Genomic DNA, 19,489 nt, shown 5'->3' with positions numbered 1-19,489 from the left:
CAGTCAAGCATACACTTCAACCATCTCCAAATCAGAAATGGAAATACAACCCAAGAATTCCTAATTGTAAGGTATAGTGTAACTGCTGAAAAGAAGTAATGAACTATAAAATAAAAAAAGGATTAAAATGTCAATAAAGTTTAAGCTATTCTATCCAATGGAAGAATAGTAATATTGCCAGATAACATTTTACATACTAATTTTAAAAAACATTCTAAAGTAATAGAAAGCAAAAACTTAAGCCTAAAGATAAGATTTTGAGAGAAATGTTTCTTTACCGATTAGCAAAAAATGTATTCAGTGTGATTACGTGCTAGGAGTTAGGGAAATGTGAAGACACCTTACATGTGGTTCTTGCTTTGAGATCTTAAAACTTTATGATTGTTTAGAAATGTACCGTATTTCATCAAATCTAAGATATCAATTGTAAGACACTCTTATTTTATTTACCATTAAGGAAAACATACTGCCAATTACAATTGAAAGACACAATTATATGATGTGTCCAAATTTTAGAGATGTCAAAATAGAAAAAAATATGCTTCTTAGAATCATGAACTCTAAGAATTACCATATTTATTGATCTTTATCTTTATAACATGGCACTTGCCAGTCTAATGAATCTCTGATTATCTCTGGCAGGTTTTAAGTGCTAAAGAAATGCTTGTTGAATGAATAAGTGAATGCATAAGCAAACATTTAAGTGTTCAAGGGCTCTGTGAAATAGATTCATTAATGATGGTAATGTAACCCCATATTTTCCTTTTATCATAATTAATGTAAGTATACTACCACAAAAAATAGAAACTTAAAAATTTAAAACCCAGAATCCCTACCACACAAAAATAAATTTCTATATTTTTTCATATTCCTGTCCAATTCTTATCCATATACTTCAGGTTTTTTCTTTAACTTAAAACCAAGTCCAAGATCACACCACTGCACTCCAGCCTGGACAACAGAGCAAGACTCCATCTCAAAAAAAACACAAAAAACAAAAAAAACCCAAGTTGTTAAAAATACTCCTTGAGACTACACAATTAAATGACTAAGCAAAACTTATATTCATGAAAAACAAGTTCAACAAGGTGAAACATGGTTTAACAAAGACCTATGGCAGACCTCCTAGAATGTTCCATCCTCTCATCCCCTAATTATGAGAACTAAATTTATTATGATAGTCCATAAGTCACTCGGTAATTCAATACTTACTAAGCACTAACTATATAGATGCTTAAACCTAAGAATAAAGATCAAGAGATTGTTCTTGCCATTCAAGAACTCACAGTGCAACATTACCATGTGATGCTATAAGGTCTAGATCATGAGTCCTTAGAGAATTCTCACTTACAACCATCTTAATGTATAAAAATAATTCCCTCTAAACACCTTCTCTTTGAACATCTCTGAGAAAGTATTCTCTCGTTCCTTCCAACAGTGGGCTGAAAACTACAGCAAAGCTTAATAAAGATTTGTAAAAAATAAATTGTTTTCACAATAATTCTTATGTCCAATAGCTAAATGCTCATTTAATAGTTCTTACTCATGTGAAGGCCTTTCAACAAAGTGAAGGTCCCAAAAATTCAAATGTTACCTTAAAGGACATAAAAAGTATAGTCCATAAACCTGAACCATAAATCTTCCTGTATTCAATGTCTACATAAGGCACTGAAAAAATAAAAATCTTAATACGACATTATTATGGCAGTACAGGCACCCCAGTGGTTAACTTTCCACCTAACCTGCAAGTACTTTCTAATGCATGATAAAACTAAAATACAGTTTCCATGATCATCTCATCATTTTTTTTGTACAGTAAGACGCAGGATCTAAAGAAGGTCTATACAGCACAACTGCTTGATATATCTCTGAAGTCTCTTTTATTCTATGGTTTTGTTCTCCATCTTTTTCTTCCTTGCAATCTTTTTGTTGAAAAAAGTTGCCTCTCTTCAACCCAAATGTCTATCAATGATAGACTGGATTAAGAAAATGTGGCACATATACACCATGGAATACTATGCAGCCATAAAAAGGGATGAGTTCACGTCCTTTGTAGGGACATGGATGAAACTGGAAACCATCATTCTCAGCAAACTATCGCCAAGGACAAAAAACCAAACACCACATGTTCTCACTCATAGGTGGGAACTGAAGAATGAGAACACTTGGACACAGGAAGGGGAACATCACACACCAGGGCCTGTCATGGGGTGGGGGGAGGGGGGAGGGATAGCATTAGGAGACATACCTAATGTAAATGATGAGTTAATCGGTGCAGCACACCAACACGGCACATGTATACATATGTAACAAACCTGCATGTTGTGCACATGTACCCTAGTTGTCTCTCCTGTATAATTCTCACAGCCCAGATTTTGCTGACTACTTTCCTCTGTGGTCATCTAACATGCACCTCTGTATTCTGTATTTTTAGAAAACTGATCATTAAATCTACAGACTTAATACAATTCAAATCTGACTCTTTGGTAAGACCATTTCATAAGCAGTTTGTATACTCCATTAGGAAACAAATTTCTGGCGGTCATTTTTGCGTGTGTGTGATGTTAACACCCATCAATAATCACTGCCTGAAGTCATTATTACATTTACAATAAAATAACATTGAAAAAATGCTAAGGGTATCAGTGATGGAAGATCAAATGAATGAAATGAAGTAAGAAGAGAAATTTAGAGGAAAAAAGGATAAAAAGAAACAAACAAAGCCTCCAAGAAATATGGGAATATGTGAAAAGACCAAATCTACGTCTGATTGGTGTAACTGAAAGTGACAGGGAGAATGGAACCAAGTTGGAAAACACTCTGCAGGATATTATACAGGAGAACTTCCCCAATCTAGCAAGGCAGGCCAACATTCAGATTCAGGAAATACAGAGAACGCCACAAAGATACTCCTCGAGAAGAGCAACTCCAAGACACATAATTGTCAGATTCACCAAAGTTGAAATGAAGGAAAAAATGTTAAGGGCAGCCAGAGAGAAAGGTTGGGTTACCCACGAAGGGAAGCCCATCAGACTAACAGCAGATCTCTTGGCAGAAACTCTACAAGCCAGAAGATAATGGGGACCAATATTCAACATTCTTAAAGAAAAGAATTTTCAACCCAGAATTTCATATCCAGCCAAACTAAGCTTCATAAGTGAAGGAGAAATAAAATACTTTACAGACAAGCAAATGCTGAGAGATTTTGTCACCACCAGGCCTGTCTTAAAAGAGCTCCTGAAGGAAGCACTAAACATGGAAAGGAACAACCGATACCAGCCACTGCAAAAACATGCCAAATTGTAAAGACCATCGAGGCTAGGAAGAAACTGCATCAACTAACAAGCAAAATAACCAGCTAACATCATAATGACAGGATCAAATTCACACATAACAATATTAACCTTAAAAGTAAATGGGCTAAATGCTCCAATTAAAAGACACAGACTGGCAAATTGGATAAAGAGTCAAGACCCATCAGTGTGCTGTATTCAGGAAACCCATCTCATGCACGGAGACACACATAGGCTCAAAATAAAGGGATAGAGGAAGATCTACCAACCAAATGGAAAACAAAAAAAGGCAGGGGTTGCAATCCTACTCTCTGATAGAACAGACTTTAAACCAACAGAGATCAAAAGAGACAAAGAAGGCCATTACATCATGGTAAAGGGATCAATTCACAAGAAGAGCTAACTATCCTAAATATATATGCACCCAATACAGGAGCACCCAAATGCATAAAGCAAGTCCTTAGAGACCTAGAAAGAGACTTAGACTCCCACACAATAATAATAGGAGACTTTAACACCCTACTGTCAACATTAGACAGATCAACAAGACAGAAAGTTAACAAGGATACCCAGGAATTGAACTTAGCTCTGCACCAAGCGGACCTAATAGACATCTACAGAACTCTCCACCCCAAATCAACAGAATATACATTCTTCTCAGCATCACACCACACTTATTTCAAAATTGACCACATAGTTGGAAGTAAAGCACTCCTCAGCAAATGTAAAAGAACAGAAATTATAACAAAATGTCTCTCAGACCACAGTGCAATCAAACTAGAACTCAGGATTAAGAAACTCACTCAAAACCGTTCAACTACATGGAAACTGAACAACCTGGTCCTGAATGACTACTGGGTACATAACAAAGTGAAGGCAGAAATAAAGATGTTCTTTGAAACCAACGAGAACAAAGATACAACATACCAGAATCTCTAGGACACATTCAAAGCAGTGTGTAGAGGGAAATTTATAGCACTAAATGCCCACAAGAGAAAGCGGGAAAGATCTAAAACTGACACCCTAACATCACAATTAAAAGAACTAGAAAAGCAAGAGCAAACACATTCAAAAGCTAGCAGAAGGCAAGAAATAACTAAGATCAGAGCAGAACTGAAGGAAATAGAGACACAAAAAACCCTTCAAACAATTAATGAATCTCGGAACCGGTTTTTTGAAAAGATCAACAAAACTGATAGAACGCTAGCAAGACTAATAAAGAAGAAAAGAGAGAAGAATCAAATAGACGCAATAAAAAATGATAAAGGGGATATCACCACCAATCCCACAGAAATACAAACTACCATCAGAGAATCCTATAAACACCTCTACGCAAATAAACTAGAAAATCTAGAAGAAACGGATAAGTTCCTTGACACATACACCCTCCGAAGACTAAACCAGGAAGAAGTTGAATCTCTGAATAGACCAATAACAGGATCTGAAATTGACGCAATAATTAATAGCTTACCAACCAAAAAAAAATCCAAGACCAGATGGATTCACAGCCGAATTCTACCAGAGGTACAAGGAGAAGCTGGTACCATTCCTTCTGAAACTACTCCAATCAATAGAAAAAGAGGGAATCCTCCCTAACTCATGAGGCCAGCATCATCCTGATACCAAAGCCGGGCAGAGGCACAACAAAAAAAGAGAATTTTAGACCAATAACCCTGATGAACATTGATGCAGAAATCCTCAGTAAAATACTGGCAAACTGAATCCAGCAGCACATCAAAAAGCTTATCCACCATGATCAAGTGGGCTTCATCCCTGGGATGCAAGGCTGGTTCAATACATGCAAATCAATAAACATAATTCAGCATATAAACAGAACCAAAGACAAAAACCACATGATTATCTCAACAGATGCAGAAAAGGCTTTTGACAAAATTCAACAACTCTTCATGCTAAAAACTCTCAATAAATTAGGTATGGATGGGACATATCTCAAACTAATAAGAGCTATCTATGACAAACCCACAGCCAATATCATACTGAATGGGCAAAAACTGGAAGCATTCCCTTTGAAAACTGGCACAAGACAGGGATGCCCTCTCTCACCACTCCTATTCAACATAGTGTTGGAAGTTCTGGCCAGGGCAATTAGGCAGGAGAAGGAAATAAAGGGTATTCAATTAGGAAAAGAGGAAGTCAAATTGTCCCTGTTTGCAGATGACATGATTGTATATCTAGAAAACCCCATTGTCTCAGCCCAAAATCTCCTTAAGCTGATAAGCAACTTCAGCAAAGTCTCAGGATACAAAATCAATGGACAAAAATCACAAGCATTCTTATACACCAACAACAGACAAACAGAGAGCCAAATCATGAGTGAACTCCCATTCACAATTGCTTCAAAGAGAATAAAATACCTAGGAATCCAACTTACAAGGGATGTGAAGGACCTCTTCAAGGAGAACTACAAACCACTGCTCAATGAAATAAAAGAGGATACAAACAAATGGAAGAACATTCCATGCTCATGGGTAGGAAGAATCAATATTGTGAAAATGGCCATACTGCCCAAGGTAATTTATAGATTCAGTGCCATCCCCATCAAGCTACCAATGACTTTCTTCACAGAATTGGAAAAAACTACTTTCAAGTTCATATGGAACCAAAAAAGAGCCCGCATCACCAAGTCAATCCTAAGCCAAAAGAACAAAGCTGGAGGCATCACACTACCTGACTTCAAACTATACTACAAGGCTACAGTAACCAAAACAGCATGGTACTGGTACCAAAACAGACATATAGATCAATGGAACAGAACAGAGCCCTCAGAAATAACGCCGCATATCTACAACTATCTCATCTTTGACAAACCTGACAAAAACAAGAAATGGGGAAACGATTCCCTATTTAATAAATGGTGCTGGGAAAACTGGCTAGCCATATGTAGAAAGCTGAAACTGGATCCCTTCCTTACACCTTATACAAAAATCAATTCAAGATGGATTAAAGACTTAAACGTTAGACCTAAAACCATAAAAACCCTAGAAGAAAACCTAAGCATTACCATTCAGGACATAGGCATGGGCAAGGACTTCATATCTAAAACACCAAAAGCAATGGCTACAAAAGCCAAAATTGACAAATGGGATCTAATTAAACTAAAGAGCTTCTGCACAGCAAAAGAAACTACCATCAGAGTGAACAGGCAACCTACAAAATGGGAGAAAATTTTCACAACCTACTCATCTGACAAAGGGCTAATATCCAGAATCTACAATGAACTCCAACAAATTTACAAGAAAAAAACAAACAACCACATCAAAAAGTGGGCGAAGGACATGAACAGACACTTCTCAAAAGAAGACATTTATGCAGCCAAAAAACACATGAAAAAATGCTCACCATCACTGGCCATCAGAGAAATGCAAATCAAAACCACAATGAGATATCATCTCACACCAGTTAGAATGGTGATCATTAAAAAGTCAGGAAACAACAGGTGCTGGAGAGGCTGTGGGGAAATAGGAACACTTTTACACTCTTGGTGGGACTGTAAACTAGTTCAACCATTGTGGAAGTCAGTGTGGCGATTCCTCAGGGATCTAGAACTAGAAATACCATTTGACCCAGCCATCCCATTACTGGGTATATACCCAAAGGACTATAAATCATGCTGCTATAAAGACACATGCATACGTATGTTTATTGCGGCACTATTCACAATAGCAAAGACTTGGAACCAACCCAAATGTCCAACAATGATAGACTGGATTAAGAAAATGTGGCACATATACACCATGGAATACTATGCAGCCATAAAAAATGATGAGTTCATGTCCTTTGTAGGGACATGGATGAAATTGGAAAACATCATGCTCAGTAAACTATCGCAAGAACAAAAAAACAAACACCACATATTCTCACTCATAGGTGGGAATTGAACAATGAGAACACATGGACACAGGAAGGGGAACATCACACTCTGGGGACTGTTGTGGGGTGCGGGGAGGGGGGAGGGATAGCACTGGGAGATATACCTAATGCTAGATGACGAGTTAGTGGGTGCAGTGCACCAGCATGGCACATGTATACATATGTAACTAACCTGCACATTGTGCACATGTACCCTAAAACTTAAAGTATAATTTAAAAAAAAAAAAAGATTACAGTATTAGAATACCAAAAAAATCTGTGTGACTTCTATTAGGTGAACCTCCATTCCCCTGCACTCAAGTTTCCATGGAGGACTCCTACTACTAGAGAAACATTCTTGGTCTCTCTCTGCCCCACTTGCTTGAGACAATGAATTAGGCATGCTCAGTTCAGACCCTTGTGGGTTTTCTGGGTTGTTTTTTTTTTGAGACAAAGTCTCACCCTGTTGCCCAGGCTGGAGTGCAATGGCGTGATCTCAGCTCACTGCAACTTCTGCCTCTCAGGTTCTAACGATTCTCCTGCCTCAGCTGGGATTACAGGCACCCACGACCACGCATGGCTGATTTTTGTATGTTTAGAAGAGATGGAGTTTCACCATGTTGGGCAGGCTGGTCTCAAACTCCTTACCTTGTGATCCACCCGCCTTGGCCTCCCAAAGTTCTGGGATTACAGGCATGAGCCATCGTACCCGGCCCCTTGTGGGTTTTCTGAAGATTCATCTGTTCAGAGAGAGGGAACATACTGGTCTGCTCTTATTTTTGAGGTAAGCCTGTATCTGAATGGGAGGCTGGCAACTCTTCAGTTGCCCCAGGGATTCATTGAAAAAGTCTACTTGACTCAGGGTGAAGTGTTAAGGAAATCCACTGTGGGTATATATTAAAGCCACATCCTGGCTGGGTTTGGTGGCTCACACCTGTAATCCCAGCACTTTGGGAGGCCGAGGCAGGCGGAACACGAGATCAGGAGTTCGAGACCAGCCTGGCCAATATGGTGAAACCCCGTCTCTATTAAAAATACAAAAATTAGCTCGGTGTGGTGGCACATGCCTGTAGTCCCAGCTACTCGGGAGGCTGAGGCAGAAGAATCGCTTGAACCTGGGAAGCGGTGGTTGCAGTGAGCCAAGGTCACACCAGTGCACTCCAGCCTGGGCGACAGAGTGAGACTCCGTCTCAAAAAAAAAAAAAAAAAAAAAGAGCCATATCCGGTAATCCAGTTTTGTATCGGTTATTACTTTATGAAGCTGATATGTTCATGTTCATCTGTATGATTCCTACAACTATTCTCAATAAATTCTGTTCTCAAAGAGAAACAAGGGTGGTTCTCCACTGAACACTCAGAACACTAGCAATATCTAAGAAAACATTTTATTTCACAGAGGCATAAATACCTTTTAAATTGGCATTTTTATTTCCTCTATTTCAAATACAGATAGTTAACTTTTCATTACGGAGAATTTAAATATATACAAAAGTGGAGAGAAGGGCATTATAATAAAAAGCCACATGTACTCATTGCCTGTCTCTAGTAATTATCAATTTATGGCCACTAGTGTCTTATCTGCACCCAGTCCAACCCCTCTGTAAATTATTTTGAAGCAAATCCTAGTCACTGTATTTCATTTTGTCAGTATTTCAGAATGCATCTCTAAGGACTCTTTTACATCACACCTAAGTTAACATTTACTTCCTTAATGTCATCAAATACCCAGTCAATGATCAAATTTAGCTGATCATAATTTTTTAAACAGTTAGAAGGATCCAAATAAGGCTTCTATAGTACACTTGGTTGATTTATCTCTAATATCTCTTTTATTCTAATGATTTTTTTCTCCATCTGTTTTTCCTTGCAATTTATTTGTTGAAAAAAAAAGTCACCTGTCTTGTCAAGTTCTCACAGTCTGGGTTTTTTTTCCTGTGCTGTTATCCAACATGCACCTCTGTCCTCTGTATTTTTTGTTAATTGATAGTTAAATCTAGAGACTAAATAAGATCCATATCTGACTTTTTGGTAAGACCACCCCAAAGGCAGATTGTATACTCCATCAGGAAATATAATTTCTGGCTATCTTGTGTGTGTATGTGTATATGTTATGATTTAGGCCATCTAAATTCATTATTTCATTTGAAGGGGTTCAGAGCACATAACCCCAAACTATGCCACTCTGACATAATGATTATTTTCAGCTTAAGGCAACTGAGAAAATGCAGGCACAGAATGAGCTCTGTCCTCCCCACATCTACCTGAAAAAAAAAAAAAAAAGCACACATCACCCTTGGGAAAGTGCCCCCAGAACCTCCACCCCCCTTCCCATACCAGGAGGGGGATAACAACCTTTATCACAGATGAGATGGCACCAAGAGTTTACACAAACCAACCTCACTAATGAGCCCTTCTCTACCAGCAGTTTCCATCATATATTTGCCTTCTCACAATTTGCCACCCCAAGAAACTCAAAGTCCATTTCCTTTGTCTTGTCACTCAACAAATTTCTTGTTCTGCTAAGATGCTATATAAGCTGAAGTTTTATTTTTCTTTTTTGAGACAGGGTCTTACTCGGTCATCCAGGCTACAGTCAGTGGCCCCGATCACAGCTCACTGCAGCCTCAACCTCCTGAGCTAAGGTGATCCTCCCACCTCAGCCTCCCAAGTAGCTTGGACCACAGGTGTGCACCACCACGCCCAGCTAATTTTTGTATTTTTTAATAGAGACATGGTTTTGCCATGTTGCCCACGCTAGCCTCAAACTCCTGAGCTCAAGGAATCCTCCCATCTCAGCCTCCCAAAGTGTTAGGATTACAGGGCTGAGTCACCGTGCCCAGCCTAAGCCCAAGTTTTAACCACCCCTACAAGTTACTTGAGTACGTGTGTGTGTGTGTGTGTGTGTGTGTGTGTATGCAACGTATGCATTGATATACTTCTTTTTCGCTCATTAACCTGTCTTTTGTATGTCTAAGTTGTAGAGCCCTGATCAATGAATCTAAGATAGGTAGAAGAAAAGTGTTTTCCTCCTCTACGCATTAGAGGTTGCAAAATTACAATATTCTAATTCTATCATTCTTCCTAGCTTGAATTCTTCAGAGAAATTTCTTCTCGTCAATTATTACTGATCCCAAGACACAGTTTATATAAGAAAGGCAGTATAGATTTTGACTCTGCCCTTTTATTTACCAATTTTCAACAGAATGAGTTAGTTCCCCAGCATTCTCCAAAGGTGAGTTCTCTTTTTTAAGTATCATTATGAACACATGGATTTAAACATATGTGATATGTTGCAATTCATTGCAGTTACTTCCTATATCTATGCTCAAGTTGCCAGATGGATTTTTAAAGCTACATTTGAAAGATGTTCAAGAAAATAATTTTCAAATGCCTAGAGTAAGGGTATTTTGTAGTTGAGAGAGACTGATTTTATCTAGAAATTAGAGTTTTACTGCTAAGATGACAAATTTGAAACTCAAATACTGTTAGACACTTGCTGTCCTTATCCTAAAATTTGATTCTATGCTACTGCATGAAGCAGCAATTACCTTTTCACTCACTCCTGTCATCCTCCCAAACCCTGCAACATCTTATCCAACTAAACGAAACTCAGCTACAGCTCCAAAACACAAGCTGAAAGGACAAAATTATTAGAAATAAGGAGAAAAGCAGCAAGGGTGGCACACGCATCTGTGTGATGACACTGCCGAAATTCCCCACTTGATTCAGGGCACGATGCAAAACAACAGAAATTCAATCAACACATTCACCACACATGGTGGATTAGGGGCCTTTAGAAATAGAAAAGCTATTTGGTTAACAGATTTTAGTAAAATTTACTATAATAAAGTTGTCTAAAGTCAACGTCACACTGGATATAAGTGCTTTAAAAAAATGCCAGATATGGAGTCTGTTATTAATATTGTAGCTGTTGGAATTTGTGATAAAAAGGATTCTGGTTATACCCTTTTTTCCAGGCATAAGTACGTTAATAGCTCTAAAAATATTAACTTTTTCAAGCCATCAAATAACTATTAACCAATGGCATACTTACAGTTTCTTAAAAAGCTGCCCAAAGACATAGCCAATGAGTATGTTCATGCAAGTTAAAAATAAAATAGACCAACTTACAACTGTGGAAGTGTGGCAGATGCCAATACCTGCCTTCCAGACCCCCTTTCAAGACAGGACTCACTGCCCAGCTGTGAGGAATGTAGTTATCTGACTGCCTCCAGCTGTTGACTTCAGGATCCATTTCTGCCTTCAAGCCAAAGTTATACTAGCTCAATCGGCTCCTAGTCACTGGGATTTAAGCAAGATAGTAGAAGCCAGGTGCATGTTCTTCATGAAGGACCCTCAGCAAATAACTAAGCAAGGCAATAGTACAAAGCCCTAGTTATTTACATCCAGCAGAGAACTCTTAAAAAGCAGCCTTTCCTCCAGCGGTCCCCATTGGGCTGGCAGAAACTTTGTCACATCTGCATCAGAGTCTGAGACAGCTCCCCTTATCCAATTCTGCTTCCTCCCTTCTCCAATTCTGCTTCCTCCCTTCTCCTTTCATTGGCTTTCTCTCTTATAAACCTATTGCATGCTTAGTGTCTCCATTTTAGTGTCTCCTTCCCAGGGAACCCAGGTACTAGAAGGATCTATACTGACTATCTGTTTCCCAGGGAACTCAGATCCTAGGATCTAAACTATACTGATTTCTGTTCTCTGAAGGTTAGTGTATAAGAAAGAATATGTTTAGCTTGAGAATATTTCCTTTAAAATGAGCATATTGTTCATTTTTAGTGGATTATCAAGCTATACTGAGTTTATTTACTTTCTTGTGAATGTACAGCTTCACCAACCATCCTAGAGGCACATTTTGTTCTCCAGTCTGGCACTTCATCATGGGTCATCTGATTCTTTTCCAGTCATGATCACCATCCTACATAACCTTGTCTGTTTCCTGAAGGAGCAAGGAATGGTCAAATGAGCAACGGAGAAAACTCTTCTTAAAATGTGTTATGAACTCAGTTTAGTTTAATGTGTCAAACGCTAGAGTATTACATGCAATTTTAGCACAGCCCATTTTTTGGAAGACTTTTGCTGAGGCTTAGCCTTCTTTAGTGATCTCTCAATCAATATGACCCTCACTTCATGTTCAAAAAATACTAAAGAAGAAAAGAAAAGGCAGCTGTCTGTTAGGTTATACAGGATTTATTGGGTATCTTCAAAAACCAATCCGAGAAAATTTTCCACTCACTGATTTTAGCTGAGCCACTGAGAAAACAAGAAAATCCTTCTGCAAAATTTTCAATAAGATGATATTATCTAAAGACTTGAAGCGTGAAACCTGGATTATAACAGCTGACCAAAAAAAACCCAGAGTGTAATGTCTTCAAAAACTAAGAAACAAAAAAAGGATAATGATATAAAATTTTAAAACTGGAAAGGTATTTCTCTAATTTGACAATGCATAATGTACATATGCAATGGTAAAGATAATTCTAAACTATTAAGAGTAAAAACATTCGGTTAATTCTGTTCATAATGTTTATACTTTGTAGATTTTCCTGTGTGCTTCTTACGAAGAATGACTCTTTCGGTTTTTCTTTTTTAGTACACTACAGAATTAAATTTTTAAAAACAACATACAGACTGAAAGTTCTACAGGTCAGCAAATGACCGAAAAACTTCATAGTTGATTATATGTAAATTTGATGACTTTTCAAAGAATTAAATGTGAATCATGAAGTCATATCATCACTGTATTACAAAAGCCAAAAAGCAGGCTTCTTCATCTATCTTAGACTCACTGTGGTAGATCACAAACTGGCCACAAATTATTCCCCCTCCCAATATTGCCACCACCATTAGCAATAGGACTTAGTTACTTCTACCATGAGAGGTCAAGTTTATTTACCCACTCACTGAATTTGTGCCAGCTCCTAACTTGCTTTGGCTGACGAAACAGCAGCAAACACGAGGCAAGCTGAGACTTGAAAAGTGTCTTACTTTGGGGCTTGCCCTTCTGCTGCTATTAGAACTCCATGATCATTATGTGAACAAGCACCTGAAAAACCACATGGAGGGAGACCACAGTCATTTCAGCTGAGACTTTCAGCTGAAATGAACCAGCCAGCCCCCGCCAATCTACCAGCTGACAGAGGCATAAGTGAATCTAGCCAAGATCAGTTGCTCCTGGTGCAAAGACAGACTCACCCAGCTGAGCCTAGCCCGAATTGCCATCCTGCAGAATAATGAGCTAAATAGATGGGGTTGTGTTAAGCCACTAAGTTTGGTGTGACAGCTGACAGAGCAATAGGTAACTAACATACCCACATATGGCTTTTTACTCTTTACAGAATATTTACTCTATCATTAAACAACTAAAGTATATGTGAGCACCACTGTGGGGAAAATTAAACCAAATATATGTCAGCATTTGTACACTAACCATTATTCTATAGGCTGGCCTCTTCTACAGAGTCCTCTTCTAACTACGGGATAGGAATAGCCAAGAGGATATTTCACAGAGGAAAGACAGCAATGAACATGATCTCTTAACAATTTATACAAATATTTAAAGTCCACAACCTGATCACATACTGTGTATTTATTATTTAACTTTCCTGGACAAAATAACTTTAGGATTCCTTAACACCCAAGTATTAGTGATTATAAGAAATTATCAGATTTTCTTTAATCTAGCAACTTACTAGGGTAAAATATAGCGCAAGAAAACTTTAGCTGTCCAAAATCTTACCTTTCCAGAAATAATTAGTTCCCCACAAAAATGACCACTTTAATAAATGGAGTGTCTCTCAGGACATAGCAACAAGTAACATTGCCAAAAAAAAAGGCTGCAGATGATTGTTTAACATGCCATGATTTGGTTGACTTGCATCACAACAGGAAAACAGTGATGACAGGCCAGTAATATATATGAGACAAATCTTTTCAAGCAAAAGTTAAGAAGCACGGTACTGTTTAATAACTTTGCTGGACTTTGTCTCTGGTTCCTAGAAGGGAGTCTCTAAATCCTTGGAATTTTCCAAGTGGTAAGAATGTCTTCATTATTCATGGTGGGTCCCTTGGACCACACCTAAGTTTATACTAACGGAACAACTCACAGTGGGCCCTGAGATAACATCAGGAAAGGGGCTGGCCAAGCTGGAAAAATGAACCACATGATTTAAAGGTTTGGGCTTTCTGCTACCAGTCACGGTGGGGAGGGTGGGGACTGAAGATTGAGTTCAATTATGTGACCAATGATTCAAACAATCATGCCTACTAATGAAAGCTCTGGACACCCAAAGCTCAAGTGTGCTCATTCATTGGTGATACACACTGATGTTCCAAGAGGGCGAGGAGTCTTGAGACATGGAAGCTTTGCATGTGGGACCCCCTAGGCCTTGCCCTATATATATCCTCTCATTTGGCCGGTCCTAATTTGTATCTTTTATAATAAAACTGTAATCCTGTGTATAGTGCTTTCCTCAGTTCTGTGAGTCCTTCTAGTGAATTATCAGACCTGAAGGAACAGCAGGAACTTGTAGCCAGCAGCTGGAAATGCAAGTGGCCTACAAACCCATACATGGCTTGCAGCTAGTGTCTCCAGTGAGGGGTGCTGTATAGACTATGCCCTTCATCTGTGGAATCTGACCTAAGTCCGGGTAATGTCAGAACTGCACTGCACATGGTAAAGCAACTAAACATCAGTAACATTTAAAGAGCAGAGAGAAGGCTGAGCACGGTGGCTGATGCCTATAATCCCAACACTTTGGGAGGCCAAGGTGGGAAGACAGCTTGAGCCCAGGAGTTGCCCATCAGCCTGGGCAACATAGTGAGACCCTGTCTCTATTTTAAAAATTAAATTAAATTAAAAAAAAAAAAAGCAGAGAAAAGACAAGGTTAATAGACAGCAGAAGTGGTGGTCAGAGTTAGGAATAATTACAGTAACACTCATCCGTGGAGTGAAAAAAAACAGCAAAGGCAAAAGAGAAAATTAGAGATGAAAGTGGAAAAACTAGTAGAGACAACAGAAATGAGGTTGGGGGATTAGGACGGCATTCAATGTGGATGCTTAGTAGTCTGGAGAGTCATTCATTCACTCAGCCACCATCTATGAATTATCTGCTACATGTAAGGCACTGTACTAGGTACTAAGAAAACATGGTGAATAAGAAAAACATAGCCTCATTCTCATGAAGCTTACATTTTAGAGAGGACGAAAATATTGAATTACACCACTAATTATGTAATTATTATGGTGAAACATGCTATAAAATATATACAGTTGAATATGGGCTTAATATACATATATACATATCAGTAATAGTCTACAGTCTTAAAGCCTATACACCTTCACCTCTATTTGCAAATATATTAAACACAATTATTATACGTGTTAGCAAGGAAGTACAGAATAATGTACATTTTCAAGTGGTTTCATCAATAACAAAAACTTTGGATTAAACTTACCTTCCACTAAAAATAAAACATTCCTGGTAGGTACCTGATACTTAAACACTTAGCATATTTGTTTCTCAAATACAAGTTCTCCTTAATATACTGTTATAACTCCTACCCAAATTTTAAAGTCATACACTTCTTTTAAACTATTAAGAATATTTCTGAGAATGCAAACAAACAAACATAACTCTCAAATCACCAGACACGACACCCTGACTTTGGGCAAAAAAGACTCTAGATATATATTTCATCGAGATGCAGAGGCCAATTTCAATTTCTACTAAATGTTACTAATGATCACACTTTTTAAATTTTTAGAAAAGATGTATTAATCTTAAAGGTGTTTAACATAAAATTCCCTAAAACCTCTTCCCAAACAATAGTCAATTAGACCACTATAGCTTCTTACCTGTAGTCATCTAACTGTACCAGAAATCGTACAATATCATGATGAGCCTTCAGTACTAGCAGTTCAGTGTAGGGATTCTGGGTTTGTTCTTCACCTATTGTCTGTAAAGGAGATTTCTTGTATTGGAAAAAAAAAAAAAGCAAAAAACAAAAGGCAAAAAAAAGAGATAAAATGATTTATAAGACCATATTGGAATATAACTGCATGGTATACATCTGAGAACACAAGATTTTAAAAGCCTTAAGATATCATGTTCTACTACTAAATATTATTTCTTCTTATATCAACTAAATAACTGCCAATTCCACATAAAACACTTCTCCTACCACAAATTCGAATCATGAATTTTAGTATTTTCAAATCGCAATAAATTTACAAAAAGGGTGAATTTTATTTTATGTAAATTGTATCCTATTAAACCTCACTTTAAAAAAATTAATGGGCCAATCCAACTCAACATTTTAGAATGCATGTTTCTCAGTTAAAATGTGGCAGAAACAAAACTGCAAATCAAAGACATAAAATAGTGAAACAGTGCCTCATCCATTACAAGCACTCAATACATGCTTGCTAAATGAATAAATGAAGGCATGAAATCAACTCTGGATTTCTCAAACTTGATGCTGACATTTTGGGCTAGAGAATTTTTTTTTTTTTTCGCACCACCACGCCCAACTAATTTTTGTATTTTTAGTAGAGACAGGTTTTCGCCACGTTGGCGAGACTGGTCTTGAACTCCTGACCTCAAGTGATTCGCCCGCCTCGGCCTCCCAAAGTGCTGGGATTACAGGAGTAAGCCACCGCGCCCAGCCCAGATAATTCTTTGTTGTTGAGAACTGTCCTGTGCATTACAGGACATTGAGCAGCATCCCTGGTCTATACACATTAGATGCCAATAGAACTGCCCCTCTGCAAGGCATGACAATCAAAAATGTCTCCAGACATTGCCAAATGTCTCCTGCGGGGCAAAAATCACCCCAGTTGAGAACCACTGCTTAAACGAGAAGCCTGGATACAAAGTTCTTGCATAAATTAGGGACAATCATAGGTTCCGATAATGCACAAATTCACAGCAGTTATACAACTCAATTACATTTATATGAAGAAATATATAAATTTAAAACATGCATAAATGTTTTCCAAAAAAAAAAACCACCACCACAAAGCATTAATTTTGTATTTATTCTGTCTTCCTTCTAGAAGAGATTGTGGTGAGAAATTTGAAAACTATATAAACTGCTTCCCCTCCAATGAAAACTTGCCAGGAATGGGAGACCTGGTTAAGCAAATAACATGATTAACCAAAGAACCAGGTTAAAACAGAATTATCCAAAATGTCGTATATACCATATATGGCTATTCAATAATCCACAATCTCAAGGATTTAGGATTAATCTGAAATAAGAAATTTTTAAAAACAGACAATACTGTCAACTGCAAAGACATGCGGAAGTTAAAATTGAGAAGACTGCCTACTCTCAACAATCCAATTTCTTACTTTTAACAATCTAAATAAATACTTCTTATGAGAAATAAAATGCAATTCACAAATTCTGTTCTTGTCAGGCCTCTGAGCCCAAGCTAAGCCATCGCATCCCCGGTGACTTGCACATATACGCCCAGATGGCCTGAAATAACTGAAGAATCACAAAAGAAGTGAAAATGCCCTGCCCCGCCTTAACTAATGACATTCCACCACAAAAGTGAAAATGGCCGGTCCTTGCCTTAAGTGATGACATTACCTTGTAAAAGTCCTTTTCCTGGCTCAAAAAGCTCCCCTGAGCACCTTGCGACCCCCACTCCTGCCCGCCAGAGAACAACTCCCCTTTGACTGTAATTTTCCTTTACCTACCCAAATCCTATAAAACGGCCCCACCCCTATCTCCCTTCGCTGACTCTCTTTTCGGACTCAGCCCGCCTGCACCCAGGTGATTAAAAGCTTTTATTGCTCACACAAAGCCTGTTTGGTGGTCTCTTCACACGGACGCGCATGAAAGTTCTTGTGTGGCATACGAAACAAATTTGGGATCTCAAAATTTCCAAGACTGCAAAAATTATTTTATTCACATTTCAAACGTAAATTTCATTACACACGGTCTATTCAATTATTCGGGCCCATGAAGAAAGTGTGACTATGAAACCAAAAACAGCAGTTAATTAGAAAATCATGTTCTTGACCTTGAAGCAGATTATTACTTTTTAAAAATAATTATATCCTTTTTCGGTTCTTGGATAAGTAAATTAATTTTATATTCCCTGACCAAGTATCAGTAGACGCCAGGAAGAGACACCAATTCAAATAAACCAAAAGTGGAAAGCTGCGGTCACAACTCGTTCGTTTCTAGCTAAATCGGATACTTTTTAAGTGGAAATGAAGATAGTTTCGGTAGCCAGAAGCCCTAAGTTGTCACAGGTCCCAATAGGACTGCTGACCAGCTGAGCGTCCCTGAGCCAGGGTCTCACGATTCAGCTAGCCGTGGGACGGGGCCGGGGGTCTGCAGCTCCAGGGTGCGCCTGGGGGCCCGCCGGGTCTGAGGAGCTCCGGCTCCCGCGCCCTCCGCCCCCACCGTCGTGAGAACAGCGCGTGGCACGAGCTCAGCAGCCAGCCCCGCCTCCGCCCGGGTCCCCGCGGTCGGAACCCAGGGAGGCCGAACCGGAACGAAGCCTCCCCTCCAGCAAGCTCGACGGGCGCAGAGCAGACCCACCCGGGGTTTACCTCGGCCAGTCCCTGCGGTTCTCGGCCTCCCCCGATCAGCCATCGCAACATCCGGGCAGCGGCGGCGTCTTGCCCGGTCCAGCCCCAGTCAGCCCGAACTCCGCCCCGGGCTCGGCCTCCTCCTTCCTCCCCGGCTGCAGCGCAACTGAGACGCTAATACTTCCCGCCCCAGATCAGCCCACGGGCCTAAGGAATGCAGACCACAGTTGAGGGAGAATTTTTGTCCCCAAAGCGCTCCCGTACCCAGCCACGGAGGCTTAGTTTGGGCAGTCTCTTGGGGAGCGGCGGCCGAAGGCGGGGGCGGCTGCGGCGATTGCGGGGCGCGCGCTGCTCCGAGTGAGCACGCGCGGGAGCGCCGCCGGGTAGAGCACGGAGCTTAGGTAACGCGAGCGGCCCCTGGTGGACGCGCGCGGAGCAGCAACCCGACCCCGGCGAGCAAGCGCGCACCAAGAATAATGCCCCTCCCTGTGACATGGCTTTAGTATCCTCCACTTCCTGGGGTACCAGGAAATCTCCCCTGCTTTCCCAAGAGCTGGCTGAAGAAGGTGTACCGCAGTAGACTTCTGCCTCCAGACAAATCCAGTGGCTCATGTGTACAGCCGAATAAATCCGGCCAACATTTACTGTGTGCTATAGTACAGCTACTGTGCTAAGGCTTTACATAAATCCTCATGGTAAACCTATATCCTCTATTTTACACATCAAGAAACTGAAGATCTGAACGATTAGGTAATTTGTCTA

At 39.4% G+C, this 19,489-nt stretch overlaps 1 protein-coding gene across 8 annotated transcripts in view; it reads right to left on the bottom strand.

The window, feature by feature from the left end:
* WDR41 (WD repeat domain 41) overlaps positions 1-19,489 on the bottom strand; it is a 177,747-nt gene that overhangs the window by 34,768 nt on the left and 123,490 nt on the right. For 5 of the 8 annotated variants that reach the window (XM_054684288.2, XM_054684289.2, XM_054684287.2 and 2 more), the window contains one exon: positions 16,033-16,148. In XM_054684288.2, the coding sequence (XP_054540263.2) occupies positions 16,033-16,148 (116 nt within the window). Of the gene's footprint in view, positions 1-16,032; positions 16,149-17,985; positions 18,723-18,748; positions 19,203-19,489 lie in introns of those variants that run through there. The other 3 variants (XM_517694.9, XM_009448978.5, XM_063811143.1) reach the window with 3 other exon arrangements.

The sequence above is a fragment of the Pan troglodytes genome, chromosome 4 (genome assembly GCF_028858775.2).
Source record: "Pan troglodytes isolate AG18354 chromosome 4, NHGRI_mPanTro3-v2.0_pri, whole genome shotgun sequence".
Taxonomy (NCBI): domain Eukaryota; kingdom Metazoa; phylum Chordata; class Mammalia; order Primates; family Hominidae; genus Pan; species Pan troglodytes.
The sequence above is the reverse complement of the archived record's forward strand: the minus strand, read 5'-3'. Positions and strand labels throughout refer to the sequence as shown.